General features: G+C 38.1%; 2 protein-coding genes across 5 annotated transcripts in view; one reads left to right on the plus strand and one right to left on the minus strand.

Annotated features, from left to right (window-relative positions):
* Positions 1 to 9,752: 9,752 nt before the first annotated feature.
* LOC143737853 (uncharacterized) lies at positions 9,753 to 14,284 on the minus strand. Its single transcript, XM_077229714.1, has 4 exons — positions 13,915 to 14,284; positions 13,601 to 13,677; positions 11,447 to 11,636; positions 9,753 to 9,855 (listed from the first exon to the last, which is right to left on the minus strand). Exons 1-4 carry the CDS (start codon positions 13,992 to 13,994, stop codon positions 9,753 to 9,755), a joined length of 450 nt encoding a protein of 149 aa, XP_077085829.1. The 5' UTR covers positions 13,995 to 14,284.
* Positions 14,285 to 15,299: 1,015 nt separating this feature from the next.
* Positions 15,300 to 20,240, plus strand: part of dpy19l3 (dpy-19 like C-mannosyltransferase 3) — a 50,820-nt gene continuing 45,879 nt past the window's right edge. Inside the window, exons 1-2 of one of the 4 annotated variants that reach the window (XM_077229340.1) lie at positions 15,300 to 15,596; positions 16,500 to 16,625. In XM_077229340.1, coding sequence (XP_077085455.1) covers positions 16,517 to 16,625 — 109 coding nt within the window. In that variant the 5' untranslated portion in view covers positions 15,300 to 15,596; positions 16,500 to 16,516. Of the gene's footprint in view, positions 16,352 to 16,499; positions 16,626 to 20,240 lie in introns of all 4 variants that reach the window. The other 3 variants (XM_077229341.1, XM_077229342.1, XM_077229338.1) reach the window with 3 other exon arrangements.

The following is a 20,240-nucleotide window of genomic DNA, read 5'->3' on the forward strand; positions in this document are numbered from 1 at the left end:
ACACAGTACGAGAGATACTCTCGTAAGAGAACATTAACGTTAGCTTCTAGCTGCGTTGTACATCATGTCACTTAGCTTCATTAACGTATCTGTAAATAACCGAGAAAACAAATGTTAGCAGTGTTGTGCTGAATGATTCATGTAAATACTGTAGCACCAAACTAACGGAGAGGTAATAAGTTAACTTACTCTTAGTTAAAAGGCTTGTCCTGGAAACGTATGCAACTTAGACCTATACATATTTAATTTGATCATGGACCATTAATCACACATTAAAGCACAACATTTTAGACAACTTTCTACCAAAACAACTGGGGAACTTTTTTTTTTTTTTTAGCAAAACATGTAGCCTTTTCACTCCTATTCAACATAACTTAATATAGCGCCTGTCACCGAATGCTGACTGTTTGTCCGAGTGAGTGGAGGCTTAGTCATAGGTCAGTTGAGTCTCCATTGTCCTATTCTGGCTCTGGGGCAAAAGTAGCACGCAGGGTGCTTTTTATCATTTAGCAGTTCTCTAAAAAACATTAATTTCGCTCTTTCATACCTGGGAAATGGGTCGGTGGATGAATTAGTTTAGCAGGCAAAAACTAATGTGCTTTTCTGTGAGACTTGACATACCTTGCTCAAGATGCAATTAACTAAATTACTTTCCTTCTTTTTTACCCTTTAATTTTTACCCATGGCTACTCCTGTGGTTCCTGTGACATTTGCCAAGCCAATGTTACTTGATATCACTGGCAAAAACCTGGAACAGCTTTATGAGAATGCATTTACTGAAAAGAAAGCAAATCAATCAGAATTTACCTTTGAGTAGCCACATTTATTTTATCTCTTGTTGACAAAGGTTCTCAGAATTTTCAAAGCTATAGTACTGAGCAGGTATAGTCTGTAAAATTGTTCACAATGTGTACATTTTTAGTCCTGTATTTCAGGCCACCTGTCTTTATTCATCTCATACTCTACTACACCAGGAAGATAAATACACAGGGCCATAATGGGGTTCTAACACACAGATTGCCTATGAACGAATTTCCAACTGAGCCACCAAATTGGAATGTGTTTAAGTCTTTAGAAATGTGTTAATTGAAATTAAAAGCAAATTAAAACCAGCTGTGGGTATAAGAGAGGCTTGACTTATACAGGCTTAACTGTAACCGAAGGCTGCCGGAGTAGTGATAAGCCGTGGATGGATTCATCTCCTCATTGGGAAATACAAGTCTGTACCTTCTTATAATCCCTTCAAGTTACATGAATCCCTGACGGCTTTTAAAACGTTTTTTATGAGATCAGCTTTTCACAGGTCCCCATGAAAGTGAAGGTTTAGCAGATCACATAAGATAAGATAAAATTTTATTTATCCTCAAGAGGGAAATTTAGTTATGTGAGGTGGGGAAACACAAAAGAGAAGGGTAAAATACTTGAAAGACACTTGTGACATTTTAGTGACTCTCATTGGCGCTTCTGTGCCAAATCATTTCAAACCTCTGTTTTTTTTTTTTTCATTTCCACCACAGAAATTCCAGTTTTATGCTCAAGCAAGTGGAATCAGGAAAGTAAATACACAATTATTCATGATCTTAAGGATTTTGTGTTGGTCCTCTAAAATATCTGGGCCCGTATTCATAAAGAATCTTAATGAAAAGAGTAGCTCCTAGTGACAAAATTCTTAGAAATGTGGCCGTTTACTCTTAAAATTAAAGAAAAAATCCTAGTAAAGAAAAAAGTAATCCAGAAAGCATCTTAACCCTTAAAAGAGGTCTTGAGGTCAAAATTGTTAGGAGCACGGACGAGGACTTTTAAGAGGCTTAAGAGTTTCTTTAGCAGAGGAGAAAATGGCAGAAAGACGAAGAGGGAGAAGAAATGTTGCAGACAATAGATGACAGTGAGTTAATAAGACGCTATAGATTACATTGTGCAGGGATCATGTTTGTGACTGATCTTATTAGAGCAAGCTAACATCTCCGACACAGCGCAGAAATGCCATAGCTTGCAGGCTCAAAAAACTGCATTTATGAATATAGCAGGCTTCCCAGGTGTTGTCGGAGTAATTGATGGATCCAAAATTATTGTCGGAAGATGAGGACGTTTATGTTAATAGAAAGATGTAACACAGCATAAACGTTCAAGTTGTTTTCAGTGCAGATTATAGGATTGTAGACATTGTCTGAAAATGGCCCGACGCAACACATGATGCCAGGATTCTGGCGGAGAGTGTCCTGAGACATCTGTTTGAGGGACGTCGTATTCCAGCAAATTGCCACTTGTTAGGGGAAAGTGGTTATCCTTGTAAACCATGGCTCCTCATACCTTACCTCCATCCTGACCAGGGGTCACAGCTAAATTACAACAGGTAACAGTGGCAACATACAATTAGTGTGTGTGGACTTCAAATTTAGAGAACAACAAATGTGTTGCAGTAGTATTTGTAGGCTACTCTACTTCCCATAAATAACCTACCCATTATGTCAAAATATCAACTGAATTCTGTTCATTGTCATTAACTCACAGAGCTCACAAGAAAACACGAGCCGTAGTTGAGCGGGGTATTGGTCAAGTAAAGAGGCGCTTTCACATTTTGCATGGAGAGGTGCGAATGGCACTAGGAAAGGTCTGCAAAGTGATAACGGCCTGTGCAGTGCTTCATAACATCTGTAAAGCTAGACAAATTGCAGACCCTCCCACAGAGAATCGGGCCGATGAAGAGGATGATGAAGAATACCCTCCCAAGGGGGGGATCTGTCCCAAAGTGGGAATCCTTACAGAGCCCAGTTTACTCATTTGCATTTCATGTAAGTTACAGAAAATGTAATATAAAAATCGTGACTAAACAGACACACCTTAGCCAACATTTTCATTAGAAAGATATTATGAAGACACACAAAAAAATATTATTTGTTTTATTTTTGAGTAGCTAAATTTAAAGTAGCTTTTGTTTGTAGTACTCCTGTAGTTGGAGTACTATTTTCTGCTGTTTTAGGACATCCATCTCTATCTCCAGTTTTTTGTCTATCAGGGATGGTGTTGGAGCAGCTGCGGTGGCAGCAGAAGGCAGGGAATGAGGTGCTTCGGGCTGAGGGGTCGCCCATCTGCGATGTCGACGGTCCCCATTCCTCTGCTGAAGGCTCTGTGCTACTGAAAGGAGAAAACATTTAATCTCTGTTATTTAAAATAAATTTAGGCCGATTTGTTTGTTTTTTTCAATTCATAGAATGCCAGATAGAAATATGACAAATGGCCTTGCCTATGTTAAAGGGTTAGTTCACCCAAAAATGAAAATTCTGTCAGTATTTACTCACCCTCATGTTGTTCCAACCTCGTAAGACCTTCGTTCATCTTCGGAACACAAATTATGATATTTTTTGATTAAATCTGAGAGCTGGTTAACTCCTCCATAGGCTTCTTAAGGGATTGAAACTTGCCAGCCCCGAAAAGTTATTAAAGATATCGTTAAAATAGTCCAGGTGACTACAGTGGCTCAATCTTAAGTTTATCAAACGACGAGAATACTTTTTGTGCGCAAAAAAATAAATAAATAACGACTGTATTTCAACTATTCGTTTCCTTCTCTGTAGGCATCGAGTCAGTTCACTAGTGATATAGTGCAGTTCTTCTGTTGTTGTACGTCAGACGCATCACACACATGACCAGCGTCGGCCAATAGTGAGCCTACGTGTGACGTAGCTCTACGCTATCACATTACGTTAACTGACTAGAGGCCCACAGAGAAGGAAATGAATAGTTGAAATAAAGTCGTTATTTTTGTTTGTTTTTTGCGCACAAAAAGTATTCTCGCCGCTTGATAAACTTAAGATTGAGCCACTGTAGTCACTTGGACTATTTTAACAATATCTTTAATAACTTTTCGGGGCTGGCAAGTTTCAATCCCTTAGAAGCCTATGGAGGAGTGATCCAGCTCTCAGATTTAATCAAAAATATCATAATTCGTGTTCCGAAGATGAATGATGGTCTTACGAGGTTGGAACAACATGAGGGTGAGTAAATACTGACAGAATTTTCATTTTTGGGTGAACTAACCCTTTAAATAAAAATGTGTCTTTATATTGTGTTACTTGGCTGTTGGTTTATTAAAATTACCATTTTTGTAGTTCCACCAGCTGAATCATTGAGCTGTCTGTGCCCTCCTTCAAACTGGTAATAGTTGTTTCTGAGTGACCAAAGATGTTGAACACGGTTTGGGCTACTAGCGACAGCTGCTTCTTGCCCCGTGCTGTGACACCCGGCCCGAATTTTCCTTTAAGAATGACCTTGTGTTCATCCACTAAATGGGCTAACAGTAAACACTGTTCCTCTGTCCAGTTGGGCTTTCTCATCCTTCTTAGTATTGATTCCATGTTTGATACATTAAAACCAACATTAAAACCACAACTTGTCTTAAATAGACATGCCAGCAGTCAGTGTAATTGGAAAAAGAGTGGAACAATTTTTATCATTCGAAGCCAATAAAATACCTTATAGGAAATTAACAGCATGGTAAATAAAAAAAAAAGATTTATATACACATATATATAATGTGTGTGTGTGTGTGTGTGTGTGTGTGTGTGTGTGTGTGTGTGTGTGTGTGTGTGTGTGTGTGTGTGTGTGTGTGAGAATGGTCAAATAGGAAAAATTGCATGTAATTTCAAAGTGAAGGTTTAGAATAGACCCTATACTTAAAATCACTCTTTTTTTTCCTTCTTGGACAACCAACCAATCACAGTCTTCAAAAGATTTTATCATACATAGCAACAGGGTCAGCCCCGCCTCCCCACTAAGATGAAAGTTTTTGTCGTTTCCTTACTCAGAGTTGCTCTCAGATCGGTCCCAAATGACTCTTAAGCTAAGACTCCTATTTTTTTTAAATTAATCCTATGTTAATTTCCTATAAGGTATTGATTGGCTTAGAATGATAATAAATGTTCCACTCTTTCCAATTACACTGATTGCTGGCATGTCTATTTAAGTGGTGGTTTGAATGTTGGTTTTAATGTAGCAAACATGGAATCAAAACCAAGAAGGATGAGAAAGCCCAACTGGACAGAGGAACAGTGTTTACTGTTAGCCCATTTAGTGGATGAACACAAGGCCATCCTTAAAGGAAAATTCGGGCCGGGTGTCAATCTATAGCGTCTTATTAACTCACTGTCATCCATTGTCTGCAACTAATTTCTTCTCCCTATTCGTCTTTTTGCCATCTTCTCCTCTGCTAAAGAAACTCTTAAGCCTCTTAAAAGTCCTCGTCGGTACTCCTAACAATTTTGACCTTAAGACCTCTTTTAAGGGTTAAGATGCTTTCTGAAGTACTTTTTGTTATTTACTAGGATTTTTTCTTTAATTTTAAGAGTAAACGGCCACATTTCTAAGAATTTTCTTAGAATTTTGTCACTAGGAGCTTCTCTTTTCATTAAGATTGTTTATGAATACGGGCCCTGGAAGCTTACTAAAATAGGCTGACACACCAAGCTTGAAGTCCCTTGCTTGTCGATCTGTACTTCTCTGTATAACATACGTTGAGAAATAAAGCAAGAGAAAGCGAAATAAAGATAATTACTGCAACCCACTCACTCCTTTGTGCTTATCAAGAACCAAAGTGAGACAAACAAGTGCCTTCCAAGAAGAAAAGAGGCAGCCATTAAACATTTACGCTTTTCTTCCCCCATAATCCCTCTTAAGATGAGCTGCCTGGCAATTTATTTCTTACATCTCTTTGATAATCTTCAGACCTTTCATGTCAGCAGCCACATGTTTTATTTCTTTTGACCAGAACCATTCGGATGCCCAGATGCTTCCTGCCCATTGTGATGTCAAACTTCTATAGAAAATGAGGTCAATGAGGTCTGTACAGAGCATTAGATCCTATATACAGTATGAAGATACACTTTAGGTATTCAAAAAATTAGTTTCTAAGGGCTACAGTTGTGCACAAATGTTTAAATGATGGAGACTTACATGAAGGGCATGATAAATAATGTAGCAGTTATTCTCTTATCACTTGCCACTGCATAGAGGGCTGTGGGGATCTGGGCCCGTATTCATAAAGAATCTTAATGCAAAAAGTAGCTCCTAGTGACAAAATTCTAAGAGAATTCTTAGAAATGTGGGAGTTTACTCTTAAAATTAAAGAAAAAAACCTAGTAAAGAAAAAAGTAATTCAGAAAGCATCTTAACCCATAAAAGAGGTCTTAAGGTCAAAATTGTTAGGAGCACGGACGAGGACTTTTAAGAGGTTTAAGAGTTTCTTTAGCAGAGGAGAAAATGGCAGAAAGACGAAGAGGGAGAAGAAATGTTGCAGACAATAGATGACAGTGAGTTAATAAGACACTATAGATTACATTGGGCAGGGAACATGTTTGTGACCGATTTTATTAGAGACACAATAACATCTCCGACACAGCTCAGGAATGGCGTAGTGCCAGAAATTAAATCACTACTGTACATTAAGATATTTGGCAGCTGGGAAAATGCATCAATGCAGCAGTGATGATTTGGGTCTGTCACAACCTTCTGTAAACAGAGTGATCACAAACAATTACAGCATTCCAGAACCTCTTATTGTGTCGCAGTCCATTTTGTTTACACTGGACATTCCCACCTTGCAGGCTCAAAAAAATGCATTTATGAATATAGCAGGCTTCCGCAAAAGCAGTGGGAATGAACCGTAAATAATTTATTATTAACCGCTATAATCTCCCACGTCTGCTTCTGTGCTGTGACACCCGGCCTGAATTTTCCTTTAAGGATGGCCTTGTGTTCATCCACTACCTGGACTCACAGTAAACACTGTTCCTCTGTCCAGTTGAGCTTTCTTGTCCTTCTTGTTTTTTTATTCCATGTTTGCTACATTAAAACCAACATTCAAACCACCACTTAAATAGACAGTGGAACAATTTTTATCATTCTAATCCAATCAAATACCTTATAGGAAATTAATAGTATGGTAAATAAAAAAAAGGATTTATATACACACACACACATATATATATATATATATATATATATATATATATATACAATTTTTAGAAATAAGTATATATATATATATATATATATATATATATATATATATATATATATATATATATATATATATATTGTGTGTGTGTGTGTGTGTGTGAGAGAGAATGGTCAAATAGGAAAAATTACGCATGTAATTTCAAAGTGAAGGCTTAGAATAGACCCTATACTTAAAATCACTATTTTTTTCCTTCTTGGACAACCAACCAATCACAGTCTTCAAAAGATTGTGTCATACATAGCAATGGGGTCAACCCCGCCTCCTGACTAAGATAAAAGTTTTTGTCTTTTCCTTACTCAGAGTTGCTCTCAGATCGGTCCCGAATCGCTCTTAAGCAAAGACTCCTACATAAAAGATTTTAAGCTAAATTAAGAGTTTTCTGAGAGGATTCTTAGAATCTTTATGAATACGGGCCCTGGTATTTGATGAAATCTCTATGTCATACATGTGATTGGGGCCAGGGCTTTGGAGACATTCATTTGTTTCAAGCAAATCTATGTTTCATGTTTCATCTGTTTCAGCTATAAAAATGACAAAATAATTTTAATGTTATATTTTACTAATAACATCTTTTCCCTCTAAAACATGGATATACAATATATATATATATACAGGTGCTGGTCATATAATTAGAATAGCATCAAAAAGTTTATTTATTTCAGTAATTCCATTTAAAATGTAAAATGTGCATATTATATTCATTCATTACACACAGACTGATATATTTCAAGTGTTCGTTCCTTTTAATTTTGATGATTATAACTGACAACTAATGAAAACCCCAAAATTTGAATATTGTGAAAAGGTTCAATATTGAAGACACCTGGTGCCACACTCTAGTCAGCAAATTAACTCAAAACACCTGCAAAGGCCTTTAAATGGTCTCTCAGTCTAGTTCTGTGGGCTACACAATCATGGGGAAGACTGCGGACTTGACAGCTGTCCAAAAGTCGACCATTGACATCTTGCACAAGGAGGGCAAGACACAAAAGGTCATTGCTAAAAAGGCTGGCTGTTCACAGAGTTCTGTGTCCAAGCACATTAATAGAGAGGCGAAGGGAAGGAAAAGATGAGGTAGAAAAAGGTGTACAAGCAATAGGGATAACCACACCCTGGAGAGGATTGTGAAACAAAACCCATTAAAAAATGTGGGGGAGATTAACAAAGAGTGGACTGCAGCTGGAGTCAGTGCTTCAAGAACCACCACACACAGACGTATGCTAGACATGGGTTTCAGCTATCGCATTCCTTGTGTCAAGCCACTCTTGAACAAGACACATCGTCAGAAGCGTCTCGCCTGGGCTAAAGACAAAAATGACTGGACTGCTGCTGAGTGGTCCAAAGTTATGTTCTCTGATGAAAGTAAATTTTGCATTTCCTTTGGAAATCAAGGTCCCAGACTCTGGAGGAAGAGAGGAGAGGCACAGAATTCACGTTGCTTGAAGTCCAGTGTAAAGTTTTCACAGTCAGTGATGGTTTGGGGTGCCATGTCATCTGCTGGTGTTGTGTTTTCTGAGGTCCAAGGTCAACGTAGCCGTCTACCAGGAAGTTTTAGAGCACTTCATGCTTCCTGCTGCTGACCAACTTTATGGAGATGCAGATTTCACTTTCTAACAGGACTTGGCACCTGCACACAGTGCCAAAGCTACCAGTACCTGGTTTAAGGACCATGGTATCCCTGTTCTTAATTGGCCAGCAAACTCACCTGACCTTAACCCTATAGAAAATCTATGGGGTATTGTGAAGAGGAAGATGCGATACACCAGACCCAACAATGCAGAAGAGCTGAAGGCCACTATCAGAGCAACCTGGGCTCTCATAACACCTGAGCAGTGGCACAGACTGATCGACTCCATGCCACGCCGCATTGCTGCAGTAATTCAGGCAAAAGGAGCCCCAACTAAGTATTGAGTGCTGTACATGCTCATACTTTTCATGTTCATACTTTTCAGTTGGCCAACATTTCTAAAAGTCTTCTTTTTTTTTTTTTTGTATTGGTCTTAAGTAATATTCTAATTTCCGGAGATACTGAATTTGGGATTTTCATTAGTTGTCAGTTTTAATCATCACAATTAAATGAAATAAACATTTGAAATATATCAGTCTGTGTGTAATGAATGAATATAATATCCAAATGTCACTTTTTGAATGGAATTACTGAAATAAATCAATTTTTTGATGATATTTTTGATCATATGACCAGCACACACACACACACACACACACACACACACACACACACACACACACACACACACACACACACACACACACACACACACACACACACACACACACACACACACACACACACACACATATATATATATATATATTTATTTTTATATATATATATATATAATACACACATATATTATATATATAAATTTATTTTTCCTCTGAAATTTTTAAACCTATCATTTTAATATTTAACAAAAAAAAACCTTGCTGTTTAAAATATTTAAATCTGTAAAATAAGCCACAAAAAACAACTGTTTTGTCAAGCACCATGACTATTTGACAATTGAAATAGTACAAAATTATTATTTGACAAATAAGACAATCTTCTGCCTTTTGGCATTTTGTCTAGCTCTATATATAATTTGCTATATTAAAGATTTATGGTATGAAAAGCATATAGTGACCATACTTTATTTACTTTTACTTTTATTACTTTATACACAACAACAGATATTAAGATGTTCCACAGGCACCATCTGATTACTCTCACTGTGTATTACCAGAAGGGTAGCAGACTCAGAGTTGTAAGGAGATGGTCAATCTCAGCAGTGTCTATGTATGGACCCAGAGTGTTCCACACAAAAGGATGACACGCTTTCCTGCAAAATATATTTAGAGATTCAGATGAAGGTGCTGGGAGTGTACACAGCACTGCGAGATAAGGATCTAAAGAAATACTGCTGACTATTTTGGCAGCACCCTCAGGCAAGACATATATTGTTCTCTGTGTGTGTTCTTATCTGTTTCGCACATCATAAAGCTGTCATGTGAAACGCACTGCCACTATTGTGGAAATTTTCCATCTAGTAAAAGCTCTTGAAGCCAAACAGGGACCTTGTGCATTGTGTGCCATTTTAAATGCTTAAATAAAACAGCCTTTGTGCTGTCATATGTAGTACAGGTACAGTTTCTAGGAGGTTTGTAAAGTGTACTGAATGGGCAAAGCAACAGTTTGGACGTTTTAAAAGAGAGTTGTCACTGTTTTTAAACCCTGGGTTATTAAACTGTTCCAGAACAAGGTCAGAACATTATGGCCTGGTTTCACATACAATTTATATAGCTTTTATAAACATGCCTTAGAAAAATACATTACTACTGTGCATCTTGAGACAAAACAAAAGCACTGATTATTAAGATAACTATATTTTAAGATAAGTCAATGCAAGTTGCTTTCATAGCGGGGTTATACATTGCTTTGAGGGGAGGGGAGGGGTCCCCCTCAATAGAAATCAAATTTCAGGATCGGGGGCTCTTAGGAATGATCCTTGTACGCCCTCCTGGACTCTAACCCTAACCCTTTTTCGTGCAGGGTTTCACACAGCTAATTTAAAAGTAGAAAACAGGGGTATCCAACCCTGCTCCATTCATTCTTGCAGAGTTTAGCTCTAACCCTGATCAAACACACCTGAACAATCTAACCAAAGTCTTCAGGATTATTTAGAAAATTATATGTTGTATAAGAAATAACATTATATGACTGATTAGGGATGGAGCAGTCGCATCCTGCTGGAATTGCCCACCCCTGAGGTTGAAGACGAGACATTTCAGGAGTGTAAAGGTACATGAAATGTATATGCCTCGATTTTAGGACACTTAGACATGTAATACATGCAGCATATTTTGCATCAAACAAGTCATAGAAATATTTATGACTTTGGCTTTTTTTTTATACCCTAATAGGGCAATGAGATGCTTGGTCTTCATCAACTATTCGAAAAAGGACAATGCATTGGTATCTAATGATAGCTACATTGGGTCACTTACCTTCATATCTCTGTTGTTTTATTCTACAGAAATCGGCTGGCAACTATTTATTACGTTCTCAAACATTTTAAAATCTTTATGTACCTCCTTTTAGAACTGAACTTTGTAAAACTGCCTTAAATATGCCGCAACCTCGGACTGGAATCATCTTCAAACGGACTGAGACTACATAACCTGGTGTCTTTAAGTCATTTAAAAACTGTTGTATGTAATTTAGAGAATAAAATAATGACGTGTAAATGCTTTTGATTGTTGTATGTTTTACTGTATGTTTGTTTTACTTTCGAGCCACTTATCTTGGCCATGACCCTCAAGAGATTTTTAATCTCGGGTTTTCTTCTGGTTAAATAATAATAATAATAAAAAATATGCCTCTTGGTTGGGACTCTTCTAAACTAGGTCTGGAGAACAGATTCGACTGTTCACCTCTCAGGGCGCTGATGCAGGTGGACTTTAGAGATCTTCTGCATCTCAGATTTGATCTCGTCCAACTTCTCTTTTATCATTCCAGTGTGAGTCTTATATCTGCTTCTCACTGCTGTCATACTGCTGGGTTTTGAACGGTCCCCGTCCTCTCTCTGGTTCTCACTGGGACATACATCTGAGGAAACATGACCTGTTTGGCATTAATCACAGATTGTCACATATGGTGGTTTGACTATAATCACATAATAAATGAAGAAGTATTTTGTGCATGATTGTTCATTTGGTGCACACAGGGCTGGATTATGGACCAGGCCATTGGGTCAGTGCACCAGGGTCTCAGACTATTAAGGGCCTCCAAAGTCTAAGCCAAAAGAGGCTGGGCCTCTGCTCGAATGCGAGCTGACCATTGCTCCTCGTTGCATACGGTGTGTGCTGACCTTTTGACATTCTGTGCAAGCTAGGTTACTATTCAAGGGATTTAAGATTTAAGTTAAGCCTTTAATTTCGCTCACAGGTTACAGGACCATGATCCAGCCCTTTGTACATAACAATTGTACTTTGGTAATTGTATAATCACCCCTTTACCCTTCATTGTGTATCAGATTGGTTCATTTCCTTACTCTTGAATTTTTAAAATGCATGAAATGGTCACTCATGTAAAAAGCTAAATCTACTACTAGTCATTTCACAGATTTTGTTACAGAGGGGTTCCTTTTGTAATTTTGTTTGGCTAAAACAGAAAATGGTGGAAAGAGCTAGTGTAAAAAGACATTGGCAACAAAATGGGCTATTTGCACTTAGTGTAAATAGACACTCTGAAATAATTATATCCGTTTGCATAAAACGAAGGCAATAAAACATAGACAGGGCTATAATTGAGCAAACAATAATTCCATTGGCTAGTGCTCTTGCTTGACTGTCTGCTTTATCATTTCAGCAAATTTCTTTGGCCGAAGGCAGACAATGTGAATAATATTCATGAGCCCAACAGCCTGTTAAGCAAATAACAGATATTAAGCTGTTGACAATGCATGAGGAAAGGTGTACACACCTGGGTTCAAAGTCATCTTTGAATGCAAGTTAATGTTAAAGGGATACTTCATCCAAAAATGAAAATGTACTGTAGATGTGTATGACTTTCTTTCCTCCATCTCTGTCACTCCATTTAATGCAAGTGGAAGTGATCCTTCTTAGTTGATGCTTTGAAAACCATACACAATGAACATGACAATAATCAATACAACCCCAGTTGATGAATAAATGTCTTCTGAAGCAAAATGATAGGCATATGTGAGAAAAATAACACAGCTTGACACGTCTTGTTACTGATGTAAACCTTGTTTCCTGATGGAAGGAACAGAGATTTTATTTTGAAAACTGACAAATGGGGTCTTACTTGGGAGCCCTATCACCTCTAAGTAGAAAAATGGCCAATGGAATTAGCAAGTGGAATTTGCAAGCCACTCCTCTGTTTATGTAAATAAGATGGCAGCACAAAAGGAGAAATGCGACCGCAATGCTGACATGGTCATGCTTTCACAGAGAGAGCATGAACCATCCACGAACTCCATCTCACTATGTTCACGGCCCAGACATGTGAGACAGCGAACGTGGCCATCAGAGGACAGGAAACGACCACATCCAGAAACACACAGACTGAAAGACATATTTAAAAAGGATGCTCGCCACCCGAGCTTGCTTTTCTTTTTTGGGAAATCTGCTCTTCTGCGCCCAGGGGGGATTCGCTGCCCTTAACTGCGCAAATGCTCTTTTTTGAATGGCAAAGCACCACTGAATGCACCCTTTCACGGGCAAGAAAGACATCACTTGCAAATTCTCAATATTGGGGCTCCCAAGTGAGATCCCATTTGACAGTCTTCGGGATAACGTTGAATGTGTCTGACAGATAGGAAACAAAATTGCGAGTCTTTACCTCCCTATTGTGACATATGTCCGAGTGAAATGGCTTCTCAAATCTCAAAAAAATACTTATTTTGTTCATCAGGAATTAGTTTGAATTGTTGTCGTTTGCTATTGCTATGATCTCATGTAGGTGACAGTTTTTCCTGCCCTCTTGCTAAAGTAAAACAGGAGAGAATGTTCTCTTTAAAATGATCCCTTAAAAGTGTAGGGGCAAGTAAACTCTTCTCTTACCTGAGGTGGCTGTACCCCCAGTTTCACATTTGTTCCCTTTTGCTGGCAAAGTTGTTCTGTCCTCATTGGTTGGAGATGTTGATATATCTAATAAGAGACCAGGCATGTGAGAAGGGTTATTAGTCCCATTTCCAATGATAAAAGAAATAAACAGTCTTTCAGATCTGTTTCTAAACAAAGGATACTCTACTGTAACTGATGACCTTATAAAAGCAGGACCAAATACAGAACGCAGCACAAGCGAGTGTGTTTAGCTGAATAATGTTGAAAAAGAAGCATACAAATTCATAAGGCTACTTCATTTTCCTTTCTAGTTGGGCCACTTGCCTTTTAAATCTTCCCTCGATGTTGCTCTGCTGTTGCTTTCACTGGATGATGACGAAGAGGAAGACATGCTTTCAATGGAGTCATTTAATTAAAGTCTGTATGCTAAAGAAACACGTTTTCTTTCACCGCAGATGGGAGTATTCAGCCTTACTGATGTTGAAAGCTGTGGCAGCCATAGCAACAGTAGTCAAGTTGCAGTCAAACAGGGTTTGGTGTGTAAAAGGACTCCTGCTGCTAGAATTAAACTGGTCAGAGTACATATCTGAGGCATACCCTCACAAAAGGGAAACAAACCATGGCTACCATGGTTGCCTACACATTAATATGGCGTAATTCATTCAGCAAATGGCATCTCAAACAGCACAATCAGTGACAAGGATGCGGTTCATCTTAAATCACCATTGTTAAGTAAAAATAATGAGATTTTTTTTCAACATTTTAATTTCAAATTTAAGGGAAAAAGAGTGAAAATTTCTTCATTTTAACCACCTTTTAACTTTCTAGCTTTTTCATAATTATTTACTCTATTTATAGTCCAGCAGTGTGGCAAATTATTATGATTATGTTATGTATTTATTTACAAATAATCCATATAGATTCTCAATTATAGGCAATAATATTTTGCTTTAGAAAAATCACATTAGGTCAATGTAATAAGTTAGATTCTCAGGGAAAACATTGTTTTAATATAAAATGATTTGAAGGGAAATTACATTTAGTCAATAGCCTATAAGTCAAGTTTGGGTCTGCGGAAAATCACATTGGTTCATGATTATGAGTCTGATTACATCCAACAAACATGATTAGATAGTCTACATGTCATCTAAAAAAAACACATAAATAAAATAGGCTACATTTAACTGATCATATTTTGAGTGTATAACACAAGTTTTTGCTTTTCTTGTCGGTCACTACACCATGTCAATATTTATTATAGGCCATATAACAAATTCAACATTCACTTAAATCAATCGATTCATGATCACAGATTCAAACTAATTTTCAGCCTCATCTAGGCTAAATGTTTGATAAAATAAAACCATAGTGTGACAAGCCTATTTGATGTAGGCCTATGGGCCTACCCATTTTGGTTCTCTGGGCTGCCTCGGCTAATAATCAACTTAAAATTTGAGAAATTAAAAATCATTAGGCTACAACGTGAGTGGCAGAATTTTCATGTCATTGTTGCAACAGAAAATATAAGTACCATTACTTAAAAAGAACTTTAAATATCCATCCCCAAAGGCAAATATACTGCAGTATATTACCATATAAAAATACATTTTCCAGAGCAGTTGGCCGTTATGGGTGTCATGATCATGCGTCCCGGGGCAACTGTTCAACAGGTAGCCTACTGAGGCTCAAGAGGTGTAGAGTCTCATAGGTTGAGGCGCTGGAATGTGATAGTGAATGCGCTCGCGCTCTTTTAAAGCCGTTCGTTTCTCTACGAGGCGGTGCTGCATACTGTCAATCTGCAGAATAGGAACAACACCGTACTGATTTAACGAACTGCTCGCGAATTTAATGTTCTGTCTTTTTTTTCTCTCCCGTTAATTGTATGGAGAAGTGGTTTGTGTTTATGCGCCGCTCGCAGGCTGGAGGCGAGTGTCCGTGAGGGAGGAGGAGCTACCGGACATCCGATAAGGAACTACGAGCTTCACGGAACAGGGTGAGAGACGCTCAAGCATTAGTGCATTAATGTGCATTGTTTTACAATGAGTGTAAAGGATGGGGAACGAGCGAGGTGAGGCAGCAGACAGCCGTCTGCCCCCTAGCTGGAGACCGAGATCAGCGGCTGATGCGATCTGAGATCTCCTGACATTGTTGCTGAGCTGTGAGCAGGAAACGCCGCAGCAAAACACAGGCCTGCCAATGAATGAATGAAATAAGCGCGGAGCGATGCGTTATTGTTTTGTATCGCGGTCCGTGAGAGCATAACCACGAGTGCGCGCTTTTGTTTTGTTACGGACGCTCTCTGGCTGTTGAACTTGCGTGTAGTTCGCGAAAGTGTCAATATGGATGGAGACAATTGACACCGTTAGCGCTTGTGTTTCCGGTTATAACGGATCGTTGTATCCCAGTCAAGTGTTTGTCAACACCGCAAGAGGCGGGGTTTTAATCGTTGTTTTGAATAGCTTGCTGATTGAGGAATGGCTGTCTCGTTTTATACATGTAACAGCTGCTGTATTATGCTATGTGAACTACAGTATTATCTCATCATAGGTGTAATCATTTGCTCAAAACCACAGGGTGGAAAATATGGACCAGCCCTCCCTAGTAATTAAAGCTTGGAGTGTCTTCAAAGTAGCCTACGTGTTGTTGGTATATAAGAAGCCTTTTATGTGCAAATAGTGACTGCAGGTTTGTCAGTAAACACTAAATAATATAGCCTACAGTAGGCTATAACTGCGTTAGACTGAGAAGGTAACCATAGCAAGTCCTGTCATTTATTTTAGATTTAATTTTTTTGGGTCTCAAAAACAATTTTACTCACAATATGCTTTACTTTACAGTACTTCACAGTATATAAAACATGTATTTTGTCATCATTATTGAACTTATATTTCACTAGGAAGCCTGTTTTCCAGTATGACTGCCGTCAGGCAGAGGAAGGGCAGCAAAGGGAAGGAGCCGGGGCCCAGCATTCAGAACCTGAAGCCAGAGTGTATAACTGAACCTAGAGAGTGGTTTGCAACAGGTCAGTGCTGTTTGTTACAGAAGTACATTTAAGGGGATGCTCCGCCCAAAAAATGAAAAATGTTTCTTCATTTACCGTACCATCATGTCGTCTCAGATGTATATGAATTTCTTTCTTCAGATGAACACACACACACACACACACACACACACACACACACACACACACACACACACACACACACACACACACACACACACACACACACACACAAACAAAAGATTTTCAGAAAAATAATTCTCTGCTGTGAGGGATACAATTCAAGTAAATAGCAATACAAAATTTGAAGCTTCATAAACCATGCAAGCGTTTCAATGGTAACCTATAGTGTTCTGGTGCATGAATAATTTTGAAGCAAAACATTAGGGCCTGGTTTCACAGACAGGGTTCAGATTTAGCCAGGATTAGTCCTTAGTTAAATTAGGACATTTAAGAAGCTTTTAAAAAAAAAACATTACTGATGTGAAAATTGAGACAAAACAATTGCACTGACATAATTTAAGAAATGCCAGTGCAAGTTGCTTTCAGTTAAAACAGCTCAAACATGCATTTTATTTTGTGACTAGTCTGTGAAACCGACCATAGGTGTGTTAAACTATAAACCATAATTTCTGGTCAACTGTCATAACAAGCTTGAACTCATGAAAGTGTGTATGACAGCAGAGACGCGGGAAGTCATTTTCGACAGGGGGTGCTGGGGGTGGGGGGGGATTTTTTCCGACCAAGCAATTACAGGAACGTGGTTATAGGAAAAGTCCACTTCTAAACAGATCTATTAATTATTACTACCTAGAAAAGCGCTACATAAATGTAACGAATTATTACTACTCTCCCTCAAAAACTTTTTTTTCCATTTGCATTCAAGCAGGACAAGTGGCCATAGGGACTATAGGAGGAGTAAGGGAGTGATGCAAGCACGGCAACGATCTTTATAGTTAAAATCAGAAAACAAATACACACACACACAAAAATGGAATCTTTTGGCCACTTCAGGGTGAGAGCTGATGCAGACGCTTTTGCTTTCAACCAAATAGTGTCCACAACTCCTTCTCCCCTCAGTGCACCTATAATAATAATAATAATAATACATGTTATTATTTACGTTTAACCCTCTGAGGTCGCCGGCGCGTTTTGCTGGATTTTCTTCACATTGTAGCACAATAACGAGCAATGCAAGTTATATCGCGTCGGCGCATCCATGTCCTAATTATATTGTCTGCTATAGCCTATTTGCTTCTTATTTATTTAAATCCAGGTAATTGGTTGATGAAACATTGATTAAAACTAAGATACAATTTATACAAAACGAAATTCACTTTAAAGAAAGGCTTTATACAAAACAAAACTTAATAAAGTGGTCAAAATGATGTCTCTCGATATTGCGCATCTTATGATTAGGCTACTCTTCACTTTTCATATAATCAACATAGATGAAATGAAAAAAATAACATAGGCTATTATTTAAACATAAATATGAAACTAACTTAACTTTAATGGCTACAACACGTAGGCCTACAGTACAGAGAAATGTGTCGGAGCAAACGCGTGTCACCGGTGAGCGTGTGTGTGTGTCTTGAATAATTTTTTGAGCAATAATCATAGACTGTAATAATCAAATTCCCAGCGATCGTCGAATCTTATTTTTGCTTGAAATGCCCTTCCCTACAAAATACGAAATGTATTAATCAGACAAAATACAAGCATCATTGCATAAGAAAGAAATGTAATAAAGAAGTAGGCTAAAATAAATAAATAAAATAAAAATACATTAAAGTAGGCCTAAATAATAAATAAAGAAAGAAAAGAGGCTCAGTAGCTTCTGAAGCACTGACTGAAACCCCACAGTACGCTACTGATCATAACCTTTTACAGTCTATGATCATAACATCGTATTGGCTAGCACCGGGAACGACAGAAGCTAGCTTGTCCTGCTCGGGCGTAGGGGCTGTAACGTAGCCTACGTTACCTCTGGATGAGTCAGTTGGAGAATTCTTCTCGCTAGTCCTCGGCCTCGGTTTTTTGGGGTTGGATTGAAAAAAATCAGAAATTCTCATTTGAGACATTGCTAACTAATCATCACTAGCAGTTTTTTAGACTAGGTGTATTTTTGCTTTTTTTTGTGCTGCGTAGGCTGAATCGTAATCGCGTGATTTGCGTCAAGACATCTGATTGGCTAATACTACACACTGAAGATAAATTAAATAATTTTTAATTAAATAATTACTAAAAATATCCCTCTCTTCATCCCACACCCCAAACATGACATACAAAATGTTGTGGAACAGAAACAACAACCAAAGATATATTTACAAGCTATCATTTTATTGTCATCACAGTTTGCCAACAGGGGGTGCTGCAGCACCTGCAGCACCCCTACTTCCCGCGTCCATTCAATTTCAATTCAAATTTCAATTCAATTCAATTCAAATTTATTTGTATAGCGCTTTTCACAATACACATTGTCTCAAAGCAGCTTTACAGAAATTGAATTTCGGAAATGTACATAGAAAAATACAGTTAGTTAATCAAGTATTAATTTATGGCATAACATATCGCCGGCTTTGAGTCGTCTCTTCACAGGCGTCGAGTCGTCTCTTCACAGGCGTTGGGGCATCTGAAGTCTCCGTGAGAGGCTGGATACAAACTGGAGCTGACGAACGCTATTTACCTCGGGACTAGCGTCCCGAGATAACAGCAGAAAGGCAGATGGGAAATAATTAGCATAGCTGATGTTCATAATGTTAATGCATTCGAACTGATTCAGCAGTAGTATCAAAGGTTAAGCATTAAGTGAATGCTTGGTTAAAGAGATGCGTCTTTAATCTAGTTTTAAACTGGGACAGCGAGTCTGAGTCTCGTACAATATCAGGAAGGCTATTCCAGAGTTTAGGAGCTAAATGCGAGAACGCCCTCCCTCCTTTAGTGGACTTAGATATCCTAGGAATGACCAGAAGCCTCGAATTTAGTGATCTTAAAGAGCGCGATGGATTGTAGGGCGATAGAAGGTCTGTTAAATACACAGGAGCTAAACCATTTAGGGCTTTATAGGTCAGTAGGAATACTTTGTAATTGATACGTAACTTAATAGGTAACCAGTGTAGAGATGATAAAATAGGTGTTATATGATCATATTTCCTTGATCTAGTAAGAACTCTAGCAGCTGCATTTTGCACTAACTGTAGCTTGTTGATTGAGGATGCAGGACAGCCAGCTAATAAAGCATTACAGTAATCTAGTCTCGAGGTCATGAATGCATGAACTAACTTTTCTGCATCAGAAACAGATAGCATGTTGCGTAGCTTAGCAATGTTTCTAAGGTGGAAAAAGGCTGTTCTTGTAATATATGAAATATGATTTTCGAAAGTCAAGTTGCGGTCTAGTATAACACCCAGGTCTTTTACTGTAGTGGATAAAGTAACAGGACATCCTTCTAAATTAAAGTTGTATTGTAAGGGATTTTGTGGGTAGTTTTTTGGACCAATAAGTAATACCTCCGTTTTATCTGAATTTAATAGCAGGAAATTACACGTCATCCAGCATTTTATATCATTTAGACACTCTGTCAATTTAGATAAGTTAGTGTTTTCATCTGGTCGTGATGAGATATATAATTGA

The sequence above is a fragment of the Siphateles boraxobius genome, unplaced genomic scaffold, assembly GCF_051911475.1.
Source record: "Siphateles boraxobius isolate OS27281-9 unplaced genomic scaffold, OSU_SipBor_1 130, whole genome shotgun sequence".
Classification (NCBI taxonomy): domain Eukaryota; kingdom Metazoa; phylum Chordata; class Actinopteri; order Cypriniformes; family Leuciscidae; genus Siphateles; species Siphateles boraxobius.

Bases quoted from the DNA above. Each gene is read 5' to 3' on its own strand.
- LOC143737853 (XM_077229714.1), bottom strand. From the start codon at position 13,994: ATGTCTTCCTCTTCGTCATCATCCAGTGAAAGCAACAGCAGAGCAACA. The intron at 11,637-13,600 runs GTAAGAGAAGAG...AATGCCAAACAG, and splicing joins TGGGGGTACAGCCACCTCAG to GTCATGTTTCCTCAGATGTA. The intron at 9,856-11,446 runs GTGAACAGTCGA...TATATTTTGCAG, and splicing joins CTGCATCAGCGCCCTGAGAG to GAAAGCGTGTCATCCTTTTG.